The sequence below is a fragment of the Amyelois transitella genome, chromosome 19 (assembly GCF_032362555.1).
Source record: "Amyelois transitella isolate CPQ chromosome 19, ilAmyTran1.1, whole genome shotgun sequence".
Classification (NCBI taxonomy): Eukaryota; Metazoa; Arthropoda; class Insecta; order Lepidoptera; family Pyralidae; genus Amyelois; species Amyelois transitella.
The window spans coordinates 320,852-341,133 of NC_083522.1; the positions used below are offsets into that span (position 1 = coordinate 320,852).

Sequence of the window (20,282 nt, forward strand, 5' to 3'; positions counted from 1 at the left end):
CTGCCTTATTTGTTGTTTAAATGTTACTTCATTATTCATTTGTATGTAAAATAAACAATTTATAAATAGAAAACTTTGTATCATTGCATAATTGAGATACATTTGAAAATATTTTTTCATTAATCGATCGATTGTATTAATTAATACGTGAAAAAAATGTAGACAACACTAGCTTGTCAAGTAAAATCGAAATTAATTGAATACGCGCAGCTCAGTCAGATCAGAAAATTAATTTATTATTATTTTGTCTGTCTTCATCATTGTTATTATCTTGCGATTAGTTGTCATCATAACAAATTATAATCGATAAATAACTATGTGGACATTTAGTGGGGCGTAGTGGACTCAAACGTGAATAGTTGAAATAGCAAAGTGGTTTAGTATATAATTGAGTGCGTACAAGATGCCTGTGACACTCGTAGACAGGTTGCCCTTGCCGAGTCTCAAGGTTTACACCGCGGGAAGTGTTGTGCTGTTATCGAGTGCTGTGTACTATGCGTTGAGTGTGACGAGTGACCCTAACTGGCGGGTGAACGCGACACAGCCGCAGGATATGGCTGCAGAAGTAGCGCCAGGCCCGGTGCTGGCTGTGAACAGCACCAGGAACATCACGGAGCAGTTCGTGGAAGTCATGACGTTTATGATGCAGGAGCCACTGTGTATGTGGGTAAGTAAGATGAATGTTGATGTTGTGCGCCAGCCACATGGAATTGTTTTGAATATTTTGTTTACACTGGTTTGAATATATGACTACCGTATAACTTAGCGAATTAATTCAAATTGTGCTTCACTTTTCAGAAATCAGTCACAATAAAAACTTATAGTATGTGCAGGTTTACTTTTTTTTTTATTTGTTGGTATGTATTATAAATAAATACTTTATAGGTTTATTTAATTAAAAAAAAATATATATATTTTGTTAAGTACTTACATAAACACAAGCTGATGCCAATCTATCTATTTTCCTGTGTTGGGCATTCTGCATAAAATATGTAGGAGAAGAACCTTTATACAAAGTTTTTAGTTTTATTAAAAAATTTCCTTTAAAATAATTTTTAATAATATAAATATTACTACTTACTTGAAGATTATTTATCTTCTTTTTGATAATTTATGTTATACACTCTAAATTATGTTGTGTTCTAATATAGAAATTCAAATAAGAATCTCTACAAGATTCCAATATGAATATTGAAACTTTACTTCTCTTTTAAATTATATAATTATTTTTTTAACATACATTACTTACATTGCATATGTATAAAGAAACATTAAGAGAAAGAAGAAGTTAGACAATAAATTATTCACATGAAAATTTATTTGTAAACTCTACATATAATAAGAAATAAAACAAATTACAAAACAGTAACAAACAATAGATTACAAAAAGTCTGTTCTCACTAAAAATTAAATAAAAAAATATTATTACACATAATTTTTATAATTCAAAGTTCTTTCATATCAATATCTCATAATAAATCCAAACATGAGAAAAATCCAAATCAGCACACAATTTTTAGTTTGTATCACAATAATGTAATGTTCTGCAGAGCTGCAATGCTTTTCCCTGTAAGTTTCCTATGAAGCTGGCATGGTCAAACCAAGTGATTAAAACCTCTTAAAAAAATGCTCGGTTCTATCATTAAGCCAAATAGCTGAACGTGGCCATTCAGTCTTTTCAAGACTGTTGGCTCTGTCTACCCCGCAAGGGATATAGACGTGACCATATGTATGTATGTATGTATGTAAAAAAATGCAATCATGAACAAGGGTATCATGAATAGTTTAGTGAAGAAAAAGTAAATCTTAAATTTGTGTAATTTCATTAAATTATTTTGTATGTGGAATTCCAAGTGGACTTATTCTCTCGTCCACATTCTATTCTAAGTTTAATTAATATTGTGAAGTTGACATTGTTGAAGAAAATGCTGCAGTGCAGTTTGTTACCGCTTCTTCTGCATTGACGCCTTGAAAGCGGCAGTAAACTTAGTTTTTAAGTAATTTATTTGACGTCAACCAATGTTGTTAAACCATACGTTTTGACAATTATTAAGTGATATATATAGTATCCTATAGTAATGAATAAAATTTTGAACTTAATTTATTATTATTGTTAGGGCTTATGAAACTACATTTTTGAAGTATTAGCATTTACCTGCAGCTTTGCACGCACAAAATTAGCGCCACCTATAAATAGATACAGGTATTTCACAAAACCCCCAGAAACTTATTTAAACTGGGATAAAATTCACCTTTTGTCCTTTCCTAGACATTTAATTATATACATATACATTATATTTTAAGAAGATTATTTCTTAACTTAGTTTCGCATTTATGATATTATTTGGGATTGGGATGGGATAGTATAGTACATACATACATACAATGACATCTACAAGCCCTCGCAGGGTAGACAGAGCCAACGGTCTCGAAAAGAGTGATATGCCACATTCAGTTGTTTGGCTAAATGATAGAATTGAGATTCAAATAGTGCACAGGTTGATAGCCCATCACCTAAAGAGGAATCCCAAGTTGATAAGCCTGTCCTATACATATAATATATAAGATAAGGAAAGAGATAGTGTGGTCCTATTCTTTTTCTAATAGGTGCCGAGAACCACGCGGCTCTAGAACAAATTTATCTCTACCCAAGAAACATAGCTATAAATGAAATAAATAAATATATAAAGCACATATTACACAGATCGAGTTAGCCTTGAAGTAAGTTCGGGACTTGTGTTATGTATGAGATACTAACTCAACAATTTTATAATAAATACTTATATTGATAAACATCCAAGACCCAGGCCAATTAGAAAAAGTTTTCTCCTCATCATGCCTTGGCCGGGATTCGAACCCGGGACCTCCGGTGACACAGACAATCGTACTACCGCTGCCCCACAGAGGCCGTCAATCTATACATGTTCTATAAAAATTCTAATCACTTGGCACAGCAGAGCAGTTACCTTTAAAGCATGAAGGGTAGGCGGCCGGTCATAAACTCGGTTAAAGTTGTTAATATTTAATAGGGCTCCGCATGACCACGTCATACGGCCACGTCACCGTATTACCGGCTCCTTATTGCATCACATACCTAATGTGACGAAAGATTGATTTATTTTACACTCACAGTATTGCATACAATTAACTTATTTTATACCTACTGCCTACCTGTTAGCTTTAAACTGTTGTGTATGCTACATTAATCAATTACCTAGTTAGTTACATTATGTCTTTGCATAAGTGAGTATGTTTAGTATCTTATCTTGGTGTGTATTATTTCCCCTTATTACCTTAGCTGTGTGGTTCCCGACACCAATAAAAACAAAGAATAGGACCACTCCAAGTCTTTCCCATGGATGTCTTAAAAGGCAACTAAGAGAAAGGCTATTAAACTTGGGATTCTTCTTGTAGGCCATGGACTAGCAATTTGTCACTATTCAAATCTCAATTCTGTTACTAGGCAATGTAACTGAACGTGGTCTTTCAGTCTTTTCTAGAATGTTCAGAGACAGCTCTATCTATCCCGCAAGGGTTTATGTTTAATGCTTATACGTTTTTATTACTATGTTAGTGTGGATTATTTCCCCTAATTATTATCTAAATTCAAAATTGCGTCATCAGATTTCCATGCCAATAAAACTCTATTCAAATTAATTATTTATGCTAATAATAAAATATTCATAGTTTTTTTAAAAAGAAGACTATGAAAATTCGTTTCCTCCACCTCCTGCATATTGGCCTCGAATCTAAATTAGCGCGTATAAAATCTAATCTAATTATTTTTAAATTTTTTGTTGCATAGTTGTTGTGTGTTACATGTTATTACCACAGAGCTGCTGTGATTATTTACTATTGTGTTTCCGACACACAAATAACTCGATTTCACGTACTCAGTAGCCTTGATGAAAATTGGCGGCGTCCACGGATGTAGAACACTAAATCCGTCCTCTGTGCTTTTTACACGTTTTTATACCTGACGGAATAAACAGAGTATCAGCTATCGAAACGGCAATAATATGTCTTAGCTTCTCTCTTTAAATGATATACTTTCAATGTTCGAGAGTAAGTCCAACCAATCCAGGATCTATGGTCAAAGGTATACCCCAGGCACCTCTCCAGAGTGGTGAGGATGCAACCGGGACTAAAGACTGGAGGAAGTAGCCGTGTCTAGAATCTGAACCATTTCATTTCCCTGTAGATGACGTAATAAGCGACTACAGGATGAAAACACAACTCTCGTTTTCCCCAATATCATAAAAAAATATGCCAAACAAATTGAAATTGAATTCTACTCGCTCACACATCGAAGTATCAACATTCGATAGCATTCCACGTGTAAAGAAATCTAGCAACGTCTAGATATTCTCGATATAGCCGTCAGTGCCGATTAACTAGTTGTTCATGGCCAAGCGAACGCGAAGGTGTATGTGTGTGTGGCGCTAGAGGGGCAGAACGAGCGCGGTCACTATCGGTCACCGACATTTCTTTTTATTTGTCACTGTGTACATGATGCATAATAATTATGTGTCGCAAATTTATAAGGTACAGTCGGCGAGAGAAGTTACATTTAAAGGTGTAAGCCAAGCTCTTTGTCACTTGCCTGTCCTCTCCCATGTAACGTGTCGTGTTGAAGCTGTTCCCGGCGTTTGCTTGCGGTGAAAGTGGACTTTTTTGGTCTGCTTCCTGACTAACGTTTACACCAATTCGCTGGCTTTGAGTAGGTATAACATTATCCTTGTCATAAAGCTAATATCATTATCACAGGTTATAATACTTCTTAGAAGGGAGAACCCGAATACCATAGAATAAGAAGCGAGAACTGCCCCATTGCCAACCAAATTTTCAAATAAAATAACTCATATTGGATCTTGGTTACACATCCTTCTGAATGTACCTATAGGGTTCCTTGTGAAGTTTTCACACACTAAGACCATAAGGTACAGCCTTAATAGTAGTACACATTTTATTTCAGCTAGTTAACGAGACCAAAAAAGGTCAAAGGCATACCACGGGCTCCTCTCCAGAGTGATGAGGATGCATCCCGGACTTAAGCCTGGAGTGAAAAGAACGAGACCAAAAACCTTTGAACTATACTACCTAAATCAGTCTCTTAATCTAGGCGTTGCAATTTTTTTTATCGTTGAGTGTCAGAGTTCCGGCCAGTGACCGATAGCTCCCAGGTTCGAATACCATCTGTAAGTGCTATTAAATAATCTTTATACGTTAGTTTGAATTTAAATCAATGCAGCATTGGATACTAATGGATGAATGAACGAGGTATACTTTTTACAGACCAAACGTTTCAGCATTTAATCAAAAGATTGAGTAGCCTGTAAGTTGATCTTCCTTTCGTACTGAGGTCTTGAGCCCAAATAAGATCAAAGTTTCAAGTAATAACTGGTATGTTTTTTGTTATTTAAATAAATAGAAGTGAAGGTGAGTTGAGCCGTGAACGCCGACCACTTTCACCGAATTCACTGGGTTTAATTTACATTAATCTCGGCCGCTCCAACACGTAATATTCTTTACATAATTTCACATAAGGCGTCCATCTTATTTGGTAAGGTTATGTAGACGGAATCAACACATTTCTGTTTGGGTGACTTCGCTAGTCCGAAACTAGGTAGCTTCTTATTCTAGAGGAGTTAGTTCTTGTTATGGTAGTACTTCACCTTAATTGGAGAAGATACCGTCTGCTGTTGCTCGCCTTTTGTATTGTTTGAAAGTTCTTGCCTCTAACTAATAAGATTCAGTACACATACATATAGTTACGTCTATATTCCTTACGGGTAAGACAGAGCCAACAGTCTCGAAAAGACCAATAGGCCACTTTCAGCTGTTTGGCTTACTGATAGAATTGAGATTCAAATACAGACAGGTTACTAGCCCATCGCCTAAAAGAAGAATCTCAAATTCATAAGCATATCCCTTAGTCGGCTTTTACGACATCCACAGTAAATAGATGTAGTGGCCCTATTCTTTTTTCTACTGGTGCCGGGAACCGCACGGCACAACATATAACATAGCTAAATACCTACTCGATATTATCGTATGACCGACTGTATCGTGCTTATCAGCAACAATATGGTCCGATATTTGTTATAAAATGTTTACTCAGTGGTGATTGCTGGAAATATTCTTAATATTACGATGCCCGCTTATCTAATGAGTAACCAGTTGAATGTACGCTTGTATACTTTAGTGGGAACAGTGAACAATTTTACCAAAAGACCTGTGGGGTCCAACGGGCTACTTTCTGATGTTACAACTACCCAAAATCATTTTTCGAAGACTTATATGCAGTAAAATGATAAGAAATATAGCTGTGTCTAAACCTTGGTCTGTGGTGTAGTAGCTTGGTAGATTTAAAGCGGACAAACTCGCGGGCAACAGCTAGTAATACATAACAACTGAATCCTAAGCTTGTGAGAATGGACAATAAGGTATAATAACAATATCTGCGTTTCTTATCCGTTGCGAAACCCATACAATTTCCGCCATCGCTGTGAAACAAATAGCTAAGTATTGTTTTGTTTTTGTTCAGTGTATAATTACGTCTGTATCCTTGCGGGGCAGACAGAGCCAACATGAAAAGTCTGAAAGGCCACATTTAGCTGTATGGCTTAATGTTGAAATTGAGATTTAAAAAGTGTCAGGTTGGTAGCCTTATTACGTCTAGAAGAATCCCAAGTTTATTAGTCTTTCCCTTAGTCGCCTTTTACGACATCCATTACAAAGATTGGATCCTATTCTAAAAGGCCGGATAGCACAGGACCATATGTTTTTACTTGATAGCTAACTAGCGACTCGCCGCGGTGTTACCCGGATGCAGTCCCAAATATTTTTTGTGATCGATTCAGATCACACTCACTAGCACTAGATCATTTCAAACGTAAATTCATGGCGTCCTCTAAAAGTTGCACGTTTCCGTTGTCGGGTATCTACCCGAGAATCACATGTCAAAGTAAATAACCTTCATCCTATTAACTTTGTAGAAATCAATTTAAAATTATTACGGTAAACGTAATTTTGTTTTTTCATTTGTTTTCATAAACTTTACGTAACATAAAAGGCCGATTATAAAAAGTAATGTAGATATGTATAACTGTGCGTTTACTTATCAAAAACATCATGATAGGAATTCTAGATTGTTGTTCCTACATTTCAATTTTCTTTCTACAAGAATCACACAATGATATAAGAAGGACGTCAATTTAGTATTTTCGAGAAAAATGACAATCGTAACTCGCTCAAACAATAGCGGTTTGTCATGTTTTTAACCTCGAGAATCTCGTTGCTTAGATCAATAATTATAAGGAATGTTATCCGCCAAATTAAAGATATATGGACGATGTATCAGTATCGGGTCCGATATTGCTTAGATAAAATGTCTTTCAAAGTTTCATAATCAGTCAGTATAAGTCATCCCCAATATGAATTTGACATAGTTACTTTATCTTTGCAGAAAAAATAGGGCACTTTTTTTTATCTATGGTAACTACTCATTGTTAGGACGTGTTACTTATCGGCCCTAAAGTAGGCATTTTCGTCCACTGCACCCTATTAATTGATTTCTCAATAGATAATACCACCACTTAAATCTTTCCCGGATGGATGAGCAAAGATTACATCTTTCCACTTGCCAGGATTCCGATCACTTTTTTCGCTTCGTCCACATTCATAAGTCTATAATTTTTTTGTCCTCTTAGTTTATCAGTTGGAAGTAATTTAATTTTTTTCTCTTAATCATAAGAAAGTATAAGTCAATACGTTGCTATACAAATTTTCTAAGCTTTTTCTGTTAAAATAACCAACACATTACCAAATCAGTAACGATTAGTTCAACATGAAGAGATGTTTTAACTATTCATCAAAACATATCTTCAACTTCGAAGGTCACCATGCCTTACAGTCATTGATCTCAGATCTTGCTGAGGACATGAAAATCCGCTATAGTTGAAACATCATAACCGCTAAACAAACACAGATAAAAACAAAATTGCTAATGAATATGTCGCCGAAGATTCTGACGTATTGTTTACTAACTTCGACGATTTCACCGGTGTTCAGTTTTTTATGTTTTTTACTAGCACAAATAATTCGTCTTACTATCAAACTTCCTTTCCTAATTGGATAATCGAAAGGGATAGATTTCCTAAATGGAACCGCGTACAACCGCTGTAGAAATATTAGGAACAGCGTACTATTAATGGTGATATTTTGAAGTACGTTTAATTTTAAAAGAGTACTGTAAATTGACAAATATATGCGCAGAGTGAGTCATGTCATTAATTCAGACTACTTGTACTCTCATGTCATATCTATAACTTAAATGCTTCATTCGACGCAGTACAAAACGATGGAACGAGACAAAACCTGGGGTTTTAGATAATATATAAATAGAAAAGCTATTTAAAGATACTGTAGAATAAAATTAAATAATAACGCAAAAATTTATTGAAACATCAAGAACAAATTACAGCAGAACCGGTAAAAACGATATAAATAAAAAGCTAATACTATAGTTTTGCGTAGGTCAGAAAAAGAAAACAAACAGACAAAAATAAAAAAACTGGTCTATAATCAATGTGTCACATATTTATCTGATATTTTCACTAGGCGTGTTGGGTCGCGTGACGATGTAAATATGAGTACGACTTTATAGAACACGCATGTGTCGGAGTTCGTAAATTATTCTGTATCTGCGTTGTTCATTTGACTTACGATCAAGATACACTGTATTGTCTCATATATCTTAAAAATACTTGTTTTGATAAAGAAAATAGCGATACTTCAATATATTTATTTTGAAAAAGAAGATTTTTTGTCATTACGATCATTTACTTCAGTAGATGGTGATTATCTGCAATTCCTTTTAAATTTGTGCATCAACTCTTCAATCTTTTCTAATATTGGTCTCTAATTTTCCGTGTAGATTTTCTTTATCCTTCCTATATTCCTTTTATGTCAATACAGATGCTACAGGTTTAACTTAATCAGAATTAAATAATTCATGATCAGATTAGAATTGTTCAATAAAGTCATATTAAGTGAGGAACGTTAGTTATTTCCGTATCCTATTGTAAATTTATAAATGTCACGACCGCGAACCCACGTGAACCCAAAATATCTTTAGACTTGTTTACCTACAGACTAATTCACCTGATATTTTTATATGAATTTTATAGCTGTGTTGTAATTTTACCTTAATAGAAAGTGGAAAAATCCTCTTACAAGGATTTGCGGTTCCACGCCGTAAACCTGTTTTACTTTCTATTAATTCGCTTACCAGATATTGTAGCTCAAATAGAGAAAATTTTAATTTCAGTTTATAAAAATAATTATCTCTTTTTAATCCCTTCACGTTAGCTCTTCGTGTACGCCATTTTGTTTATCTAGAATTTTTCGGTTCAGAAATTATTTATAGCTTAAATGCAGAATGTACTGGTAACATCTAGAGTCCGTGTAGACCCACTTCGTCAGACCTGTTGACCTTTACGTGGAGTCTAACTACTGGCTCAAAACAGCTGCTAAGACACGTGACTTCACAGAATACAGACTTATGAAATTATAGTCTATGACCATTGAAGGCCAAAATCGTCATGTCATACGAAATAATGTTGATGTAAAGTTCATACAACATCAATTTAATAATAGCGTTATCGCGGAATAAAACATGCGAAATAATTCGTTAATTTTATCAGTGTGATAACTTGATAAGTCATCATAATAATAACAAGACATATCCTGGCCATAGTCCATATTCTACACTTGACCATTGCTTTAGCATGCGTTGACTCAGCTTCAGACATTTTGACACTTTTCTATAAATATAAAAATATTTAAAAAAATATAAATTTGAACAATTAACTATGACTGGTCGTCTTATTAGCTAAGACAAACGATTGAAACTAGAAATATTTTCCAATTTCGACTACTGTGATGATCTTTAACTTGAAAAATATCTGAAGTCATTGCATAACTCTGTAACAGACTAGTAAATAAGTATTGGAATATCGGACGTCGTGTTTACAAACATGACGTTGGAGTTGATAACGAAACGAGTGCCAAAATAAATGATACACAAAGGCGAGTGCGCGCAACGGAAACGCGCAGTGACTTTTGTCAATACAAAAATTTCACTAGCTAAATTTAACACAATTTCTTTACAGAAATGAATACGAACAATGTTGCAGTATAAAACTTAGTTATTCCAATTTCTATAGGTATTGAGGAGACATATATTACGTCTACTTTCGTACAGCCGATATTAGCTTCGATGGAATCATGTATGAAGTAGTTACGCTGATATGTTTAGTCGTTGTTTTAACAGCTGTTTAAGATTCGTGTTATCAATTCATGTGCCCGGACCAGGCGATGCGATAACATTAATACTACAAAACTAATGTTGTTGAATTAAAGTAAACTTTCAATGGATAAAAATACATGTGCAGAATCTGTTGGCACGTTTCGCGGTTCTGCTGCCAGATCGGTAAATATTTAGGTACGGATTATTTGTCTCATGTACATTTCAACACAATCTGCGATAGAGATATTGAAGATTTGAAGTCGTTTATTCATTGCAGATATTCTGATACATACATACATAAAATCACGCCTCTTTAGAATGACTACATCTTTCCACTTGCCACGATCTCTGCATACGTTTTTCGCTTCATCCACATTCATAACTCTCTTCATGCAAGCTCGGCAGTTTCGGGTACTCTTGACCTGACCCTTTACCAGGACGTCCTTAATTTGATCAAGATACGTTCAATATTCTGATCTTCGTTTGTAATACTTGAAGTAATACTTTATGTGTAACTCTTGCAAATGATGGATATTCAACGTAACATACTGCCGAACCTCGAAATTACTGGCCGTAGAAAGTTGCAATTTGGCACGTATAGTTCTTGAGTATAAGTGTGCGAATAGCGCGTCTGAAGTGGCAATGGGCGGGACATATCTGCCGCAGAGAAGATGACAGATGGAGTAAAAAGGTTCTATTCTGGCGACCCCGTACAGGAAAACGAAGTGTGGGTAAACCAGCTGCCAGATGGTCGGACGATATCACAAAGACGGCAGAGCCGACCTGGACCAGGATCGCCGCATTAAGATCGAAGTGGAAATCCATTGAAGAGGCATACGTTCAGCAGTGGACAAAAATATGCTGAGAAGAAGAAGAAGAAGTTCTTGAGTAGAGTAGGGGACCACAGCACCAAGAGACAGGTTCCTTATGCCTAATTCTACGGGAACTTTTCTTTTCAAGTTCAACGTAGACGGAGTGTGGTTTTCAGCTATTTAGAATAGAACCACTCAATAAGGTTTCGGTACAGAATGCAAGGTTATTCTACAATTTTGCTTTGAATTTTTCTCACCTTGATTGGCGGCTATATACGAGTAGCATGCTTATTATGTAACTTTTTTATGCTTTATTACCATTAATTTTACATTTCATATGACATTAAATATCCTTTGATCCTATGATCACGAGTTTCACAATCATCTAATGCCTAATATTGATTGTATAATTATGTATTTATTCTGGTCGATTTCTATATGTTTCTGTGTTTGTTATCTACCTTATTAACATAAGTCATTTAGTATTCAATACTGTTAGAAGCATTGTCTACTAAAACAATGATACAAAAAAATTACACCACATTTTATTATCTGTATACTTGAAATACCTATGTCTTTTTCTATAATAAATTATTGATTGCTCGCATATTTAAATAAGTATAGTGTTTGGAAGGAGGAGACTAAATTTTCGATTTATTTTTCGGTGATATCGGATGTATCCTTGTTAGCTTTTCCAGTCACATCGGTATAATCACGTCTATATCCCTTGAGGAGCGGACAGAGCCAACAGTCTCGAAAAGACTGATGACCACGTTCAGCTGTTTGTTTGGCCAAATGATAGAACTGAGATTCAAACTGTGACAGGTTGCCAGCCCAGCGCATAAAGGAATAGTACCAATGTTATAAGCCCATCCCCTAGTCGCCTTTTACGACATCCATGAGAAAGAGATGGAGTGGTTCTATTGTTTTTTTGTTGGCAATATAATTATACTTTTCTTCTCGTAGTAGTACGTAGAAAAGACAAAAGATTTACTCATATTATCTTGGAGGTTACCCAAGGATTTATATATAACTAAGCTACATATTTCTATGACCCTAATACCGCTGCCCACATTGAGAAGCCCGCAAGAATGAATAGAGGATTGAAGATAGAAGGCATTCAAGTTATTGGTGTCATGCAGATTTCAGCGTAGGTCTGAATAAATTGTGAAGTCTAAAGGACTTCTACTTCGGATATCTATCTATTAGCCTAAAAAAATTAAGCCTGTGGTGTCATTAATCATTATGCTATAATACGGTATACCACCAGGTATAAATATTATAGCATAATGATTTTTAAACATAACGTTCTTTTGCATAATGTTTTACGCATAACTATTTGAAGCATAACTAACTTAACCCAAAAGTGAATTATGCCAAAGAACATTTGGACAAAATATTTATTTATGCGAAACTTATAATAATAACTGTTGTTAGATCCTAAAACTATATTCAAGTTGTTAGTAAAATAAAATTATAGGCAACTTGGTAAATAAACATTTGTAATGAAAGTTCAATGACCCGGTCAGTAAAGTGAAATTTCCATCGATTTCGATAACCTTTATTTTATGCTCGCCGACCTGTTTGAAATAGTTTTAGTGGAAAGATTATTTAGTTTCTAGAATTGTGTTGCGTCTTTTAAAATATTTTTCCTTGTTTATGCTGATAATATATTAAAATTAATAGGTATGGTAACTGCGTACAATGTGCACTCGCAAAACAAATCTGCATACATACATACCTACATATAAACACGTCTATATCCCTTGTGGGGTAGACAGAGCCAACACTCTTGAGAGACTGATCGGCCGCGTTCAGCTGTTTGGCTAAAGATAGAATTGAGATTCATATAGTGACAGGTTGCTAGCCCGTCGCCTAAAAGCAGAATCCCAAGTTTTTAAGTTTATCCCTTAGTCACCTTTTACGACATCCATGGGAAGGAGATGGAGTGGTCCTATTCTTTTTTCTATTGGTGCCGGGAACCACACGGCACAGCAAACAATTCGATAGATTAAGAAATCTGACATTGCAACAAAGTATAAGTTAAAGTTTTTCATCGGCAATCATTCTTAGTGTAATCGTTCACTGAAAAAGCTTTATGATCCATATTCTCGTAGAATTTATCCTTCCAAACTAATATCAATATCTTTTATTTCCAGACCGTGATCAACATAGCGTTCTGCTGCCTCGGGGTCCTAGGCTACCTCGTCCAGAGGCTGGTCTTCGGCCGCCTGAGAGTCTCCGAGGCGCAGCGCGTCAAAGACAAGTTCTGGAACTACGTGTTCTACAAGTTCATCTTCGTCTTCGGCGTCATCAATGTCCAGTACATGGATGAGGTGCTGTTGTGGTGTTGCTGGTTCACCGTGCTTGGATTCCTGCAGCTGCACACACAGTTGTGCAAGGATAGGTTCGATTATGTGAGTAGGTTTGGATATATCATCGTTACTTAGTTTTGCATTCGAGTGAGAAGGCCTAGACGAACGTATCTCGATCAAATCGGTGTGTTCTGGCAAAGGTCAAGAGTGCCCGAAACCGACGAGCCTGCATGAAGAGAGTTATGAATGTGGATGAGGCGGGAGAAGTATGCAGGGATCGTGACAAGTGCAAAGATGTGGTCTCGTCTTGCCCTTTCTGGAAAGAGGCGTAATTTATGTATGAATGTTAGTTTTGCTAGAGACAGATTTTAATCGACTTAAAACATGTACGTTTATATCATTTACCTTCTCCCGTTAATCTCGGCTACATCCTCGCTGTTCTGGAGAACCACCTTTGGATGGTCCAAAGGTGGTTCTCTTCTGGGTTTTATACACGAAGTGACGCCTGTTTGACATCCACAACCTTGCAGAAAAGTGGATATCACATGTTTGCTATGCAAATATTATTTGGTCTACTATACTGAAACACAGCGTGTTGTTGTATAACACCTATATTCTGTAGATTTAGTTATTGACTAACTTTCGACACATCTGTTTTTTAATGCAAATTAGTACGTGACGTAACATGCAAGCATATTTTTACATAACATATGCTAGATATGCCTACATTATTTTGAGTTTAATATCGGAGAATCAATGCAAAACTTACGTTTCGTTGAAGCAAACAATTCGGCGATGTCAAAATGTTTTTTTAAGAATAGATTTTTGTGTTTTGATATCACATTCACTATTTTAACAAATTCTATTAATTACCATTTTTTTAAAAAGTTACAATTGTATAAAACATTGCTATTTTTATGAAAATATCTGAAATTCCCTGACCACCGTGAGGAGTTATGGGGATAACTATTTTGGTCGTAGGACTAAAATACAATTGACATGGTAAGTATACAAGTATCCTCATACTTTGCATACTTACTATGGCAATTCACAGAATCCATAAGCCAGAACCTGATTATATACATATAGAAAAAAAAGTGCCTAATAATGATTCACATTTTGCCAGTCCAATAAAAACTAGTGAATCGATGGCGGTCCACGGCATCGCGCACGCAAACACACGTGTCTAATCTCCGTCACGTGTCGTCACAGACGGGCCGTTATCGCACCCACCTGTTTCCATGTAAAGTGTTATTTAATGTCGTATCAGTTCTATGAAACGGCCACACATCTCTATCACCCGATTGTAAATTACTTTAATATTAATATAATAGCTACCATTAAGGAAATGTGGTCGCATCTTAAAAGTCAATTTCTCGGTATACCGAGCGAGATAATAAAAATGATACAGCGATTGCTCTCGAATGGGTTCTGTGAATAATCGATCGGAAAATAGTATAATCGCTTAATGCTCGATAATGGATGTTGACGGAGCCTTGCTCGGAATACGATAGTATTAGTTAGAATACCTCTTCCATTTTGTTTGCACACTTAAGCTACCCGATTTAATATTTAGATAGAGAATTATTTCTAAAGTAAAATTATAAGCAATAACACAACAACTGACTAGATAAGTCGCATGAATGCTGTATGGTTTCTGGCAACGTTAAGTTGAATCTAAGAAATCGATGATCGAAGACAGATAAACCTGAACTTTCCTAGCATATATGTACATGAGCATTATAGGTGGTTCAGTCAATCTTGAACCTAAGCCACTTAGGATTGCCTGAATTCGACCGTACGTTCATTCTTAGAGATAACCTACAGTTCCTAACCTACGTCGTCTAATATGGTCTTATTAAGAACAAAACAGATAAACTTTGGGGCCGAAAAACCTGTCCCCCTGCGCTCATACACCAATATAATAAAAGGTTCTGCTATCTTTCTATTTAATTCTCTGCCTCAATTGTAACAAACAGATGTCTCCAATGCTGCTAACCATTGTTCTCTGCCTGCGCAGCTGTCATCATCGCCGAACACGGGCCGCTGGGCGCACGCGCGCCTGCTCAGCCTCCTAGCGTTCGTGCAGGCGTCGAGCGCGGCGCTGCTGGTGGTGGCCGCGCTGTGGGGGCTCCCGCACGGCACCGACGTGTTCGTGTTCATGGCGGCCGAGGTAACCTTCTCTGCGGATCTCATCACTGACGAAAACATCGCCAACTGCCGTGTAGTTGGTGATGTTTTCTTTCGACAAATCACACGTGTTGAGTTACCGCCCAAAACAGCTGTAGGCTTGTGGTTTGGAATTCTAATTCATCAACGAACATAGTCGAAGCGGTTTGTTTCAATTCTGCTATTTTACAAATATAAAGGAGGGCAATGACAGACTCTAAGGTATTTAGATGTTCTTTTAGTGGGGCTACGTCAAACGTCATTTTGCCATTTTTATGTATTAGTTGAAAAATTGTGACAGAACTACATTCATTTCATACATATAACATACATTAACATCATGTCTATATCAACATCTCTTTCGAAAAAAGATCTTTGACGGATATTGAATAGTCTGAACAAGGCACCACATCTGAAACAATTTTGAAGGAATTGTTCTGCAATAAATCCTAAAACCATTCCACCTTTTAACTGGTCATGTTAATAATCACCCAAGTAATCAGGTTATCATTATCATAGCTAAAAAGCCAACTCGAACAACATGTGATTATGACTCATCATAAAGATGAGATCGGTCATTTTTTTTTATTAAAAGGAAAATCGTCTAAAAATACAAGCACGTGACCGAACTGGACAAACTGACGTCAGTAAATAAACAGTACGCTAGTATTTCTAAAAATAACTCTTAACTTAATTTACTTTTTTCGTCAACAATATTATCACGATTATAATGAGGTAGTTGGTATGTTTTTGTTAAAATTGATAAAGTATTTTTCCCTTCTTTTTTTCAGTGAACATACAATTAATTGCTTACTTTAATAATAGATGGCTGACTTGGTTTATTTTGAAAAATTTCTGTCTAAACTAGAGAATCAGACTTTAATCTTTAGTTTGACCCGGGCTATCTCTAAAGAGAGCGTATCGACACTTTATTTTCTTAAAAATCATAAGTGTAAATAGGTATTGTAAGTTTTTATTGCGGCTCCAAAAACAACTTTCTCCGTTTTACTCGTAATGAATAAAAAGATGTATACGTTAATTGAAATACTTTCTGTATGTATGTATGTACCCGCTGGATGCCGGGGTCAGCTTTCACCTCGAATCGTCTCGTTTAATTTTTATTTCCTTCCATCTTGCGAGCAACGACCTTCTATGATTCACAACTTTCTATTCGACAAAACAGTTTGCAATCCTTTGTGGCTGAAAATTAATATTTATAATTATTAATTATGCGTGGAGCTTCATCGTTTATCAAAGAAGTAAACAGTCAACAATGTATAGATACTTCATTGTCATGTAAATATCTGTCTGTCAGGAAACTTTTCACCTGCGTAATTACGTTTATTGTTTATCACGCAAAATTTATTTATTCATAAGTTTTGCAAAGACAAAGTGGGTCAGCCGTCGTCAAATTTTGGGGGAAATTATGTGAAAATATACTTATATAAATATATAAGGAATGGCTTTTGAAATTTCTCAAATAAATTTCCACATTTTTTACTTGTAGTCGGTATTACTATAAATTTCCTTTTGCTCTATGATCCTTACTAATCTATCTATGATTAATAGATATCTATATTACTGTTGTATAAATATAAAAATATACTACAATTAGAGCATCGGTGGTCCAATCGGTAAGGTGCCCGGTTAAAATGCTCGGCCTGTACCAATGGCTATTTACGAAGTTAAATACATTAGTTTGAATACTAACTGATGCTCTTACGGTGAGGAAACCTGCAAATTGCCTGAAGCAATTGGAGGTGTAACCATGATCGATCCAATACGGCTTAGGTTCCCCTGCACAGGTAGCGGAAGTCAGATGGGAGACGCTTCGTGTAAAAACTATACTCACCTAATCCAGGATCCATGGACAAAGACATACCCCGGGCTCCTCTTCAGAGACGTGAGTGAGGATGCAACCGGGACTAAAAACCAGGAGGAAGAAGACTACAATTACTACCTTCAATCACGTGTCCTTATAACTAATCGAAACGTTGCAGATTAAGGAATAAATCGCAACATTTTTTATATAATATTTATTTTTGTTAACAGTGTGTGCTGGTGCTCATATCGGCGCTGCACGTGGTGGCTCGCTACGTCCTCCAGATGTACGAGGCAGACGCAGCCGGACATCTCGCATACTACACGCATCTGACCTTTGAAGTGAGTTCGTAAAGTAATATTATAGTGGACCTAAGTTACCTCCCTGGGGCATAACATGTGGTTTGTTACTTTTCAGCTATTAAATTACCTTAATGTTAAGAGAAGAACATTTTACAAGTGAAAGAGATGTTTAACTTAAATATGTGGTAATTATAAAGTTCATAATTAAACTAATATTTTTATATTGAAATAGACGCTTAGTAATCAAACGCTTATATTAATTTTAAAAAGAAATGACATTAGCTCTGACCTCGTAAGTAGAAGGAAAAGCTGTGGAAGGTAAATTGCACGTTTAACGTCAATGGAAAAATCATAAATGATTATATAAATGTTTGTCTTAATGCTGGCTCATTTTTTTTTTACCAGAATTCAAAAATGTTAAATCTAAATGATCATTAACTTTATCATACGGTTGTAGAAAAAAAAAACCAAATACTTGTTCCAGTCGGCGCTCCTGATCGTGGAACTCCTGGACGTGGTGCACATGGTGGTGTACAGCAACATGCTGGTGTCCATGGCGTCGCTGGTGCTGCTCATGCAGATGCGGCACCTGCTGCACGAGCTGCAGGCGCGCCTGCGCAGGCATCGGCTGTACACGGCGCTCAAGCATCACATGAGGAGCAAGTAAGAGATTTGTCAATTTCTTACATACATACATACATAAAATCACGCCTCTTTCTCGGAGGGGTAGGCAGAGACTACCTCTTTCCACTTGCCACGATCTCTGCATATTTCCTTCGCTTCATCCACATTCATAACTCTCTTCATGCAAGCTCGGCGGTTTTGGGTACTTTTGACCTGACCCTTTACCAAGACGTCCTTAATCTGATCAAGATACGTTCGTCTAGGTCTTCCCACTCTGACCTTTCACTTTCTTAATTGCCTTTAAGACACAATAACATTGTGGCGACATGTCTACGCCACAAGGCACAGAAACAAAAATCACGCGACGCTATCAGTCAAAAACAGCGAAAAGTTTAAATCGCGCAAGCAAAGGTTTTACGGATTGGAGCATATATACAACAACGTTGGAGCCGCGGATCCCTAGCCATAATCCCTAGCTTGGCGGAAGATCTTCTCTTTGGTGGCGGTCGAGCCGAATCATCACTCCCGCTACAACATCTTCGTTCTTTATTATACCTTAACTTTAGCAGCCTATAAAAGACCTCTGCAGGACTTAAGCATCCCCATTTATCAGGAGAATCCTTTCCCTGCTGAACTCCACAATCCAGAAGTTGGAGAAGTCGGAATTGTAAGGAAACGTTTTTCGACCATCTTCGAATGACAAAGTCTGTCATATTTGCGTCAATGAGTGATAATGGAAATTATTTGTTTTATTACTTTCTGAAATGTTTTCTTCATTTACAGCTACTTAAGATTTTTATCTCATTTTGTATTTTTTTTTGGTCAAATGAATACTTTATTCCGCTTAAAGTGTAAAGCCTAATTTACATCTACACGGCCGTGAAGCCTTTTTACTGCAAGCGATTTCTTGGAATAGCCCCGCCATTGTAGCCACCATTGTCAATCATCATTTCATCAGTTTTATTTTGTACCTCACACTGTGTAAGAATAAAATTAAAAGTTGTTTAAACAGCAACTTGAATCCACATCTGAAAATACAACCGACACTTCTATGTCAAAAGGGAGAGCTCTCGTTATAACTTCACCCTCTGCGTCTATAACCATACAGATAAAAAATCAGAACAGATCAAGAATCTTATCTGTCATGAAAACATAGAAAGTTCACGAACATTTAATCTACCAAAAAAATTTAATAATTACATTAACCGCTAATTTAAAGAAACGGTAATTTCATCGTTATAATTTAATTAGTTTTATTTGTTTTTCCGTTCTACGTCATCGCGTCAACATTATCTATGATTGTGCAATTGTTGTCACTGTCACCGCAGTTACACCGTAAATTAATGTAAACATTGTTAATTATTTGCCAATTAATATTACAATTGCAATAAAAAAATAATTATGGAAAATAAACAAACGATCTCCTAATGTTAATTGCTTAATTAAACAAATAGATTTAAAATGACAAATCATATTGTTGTATTTTTTTTTCTATTGTTTACTGTTTTTTTGGATTCTGTACGAGACAAGGAACGAAAAGAACGGAACCCCAGTATTACTTTAGCCGGCTGTCAATCTAGACATTTTTTCTCAAAAACTGCACTGAAAAAAACTGAAGTGTTGATTTGAAATTTATCAAACACTCAGGTCTACGGTTTCCTTAAGCTATGGGTTTCATATTTTTAAAGAATCAACCACGGACTTTCTGTTGCACGAGTTTAAAAGAATCATGAAATGTGTCAAAAAGACATTTCTTATGTAAACCTTATGGTGTAGTGACAAGGGCTTTATCACAACATCACGGAGGCATTTTCTTCTTAATTTGAGTAATTTTTTTTGCTATAATGTGTCATTTATAGCTTCACGTTCTGTAGTTTTCCACGCGCAAACTGTCGACGGTAATTTAATTAGAAAGATGGAATTAAT

The 20,282-nt window shown here is 36.0% G+C and overlaps 1 protein-coding gene across 1 annotated transcript in view; it reads left to right on the plus strand.

Moving 5' to 3' along the window:
* Positions 1 to 165: 165 nt before the first annotated feature.
* LOC106136603 (E3 ubiquitin-protein ligase AMFR) overlaps positions 166 to 20,282 on the plus strand; it is a 28,458-nt gene continuing 8,341 nt past the window's right edge. Inside the window, exons 1-5 of the mRNA XM_013337207.2 lie at positions 166 to 667; positions 13,284 to 13,541; positions 15,460 to 15,612; positions 17,661 to 17,771; positions 18,217 to 18,395. Of these exons, the coding sequence (XP_013192661.1) occupies positions 404 to 667; positions 13,284 to 13,541; positions 15,460 to 15,612; positions 17,661 to 17,771; positions 18,217 to 18,395 (965 nt within the window). The 5' untranslated portion in view covers positions 166 to 403. The remainder of the gene's footprint in view (positions 668 to 13,283; positions 13,542 to 15,459; positions 15,613 to 17,660; positions 17,772 to 18,216; positions 18,396 to 20,282) is intronic.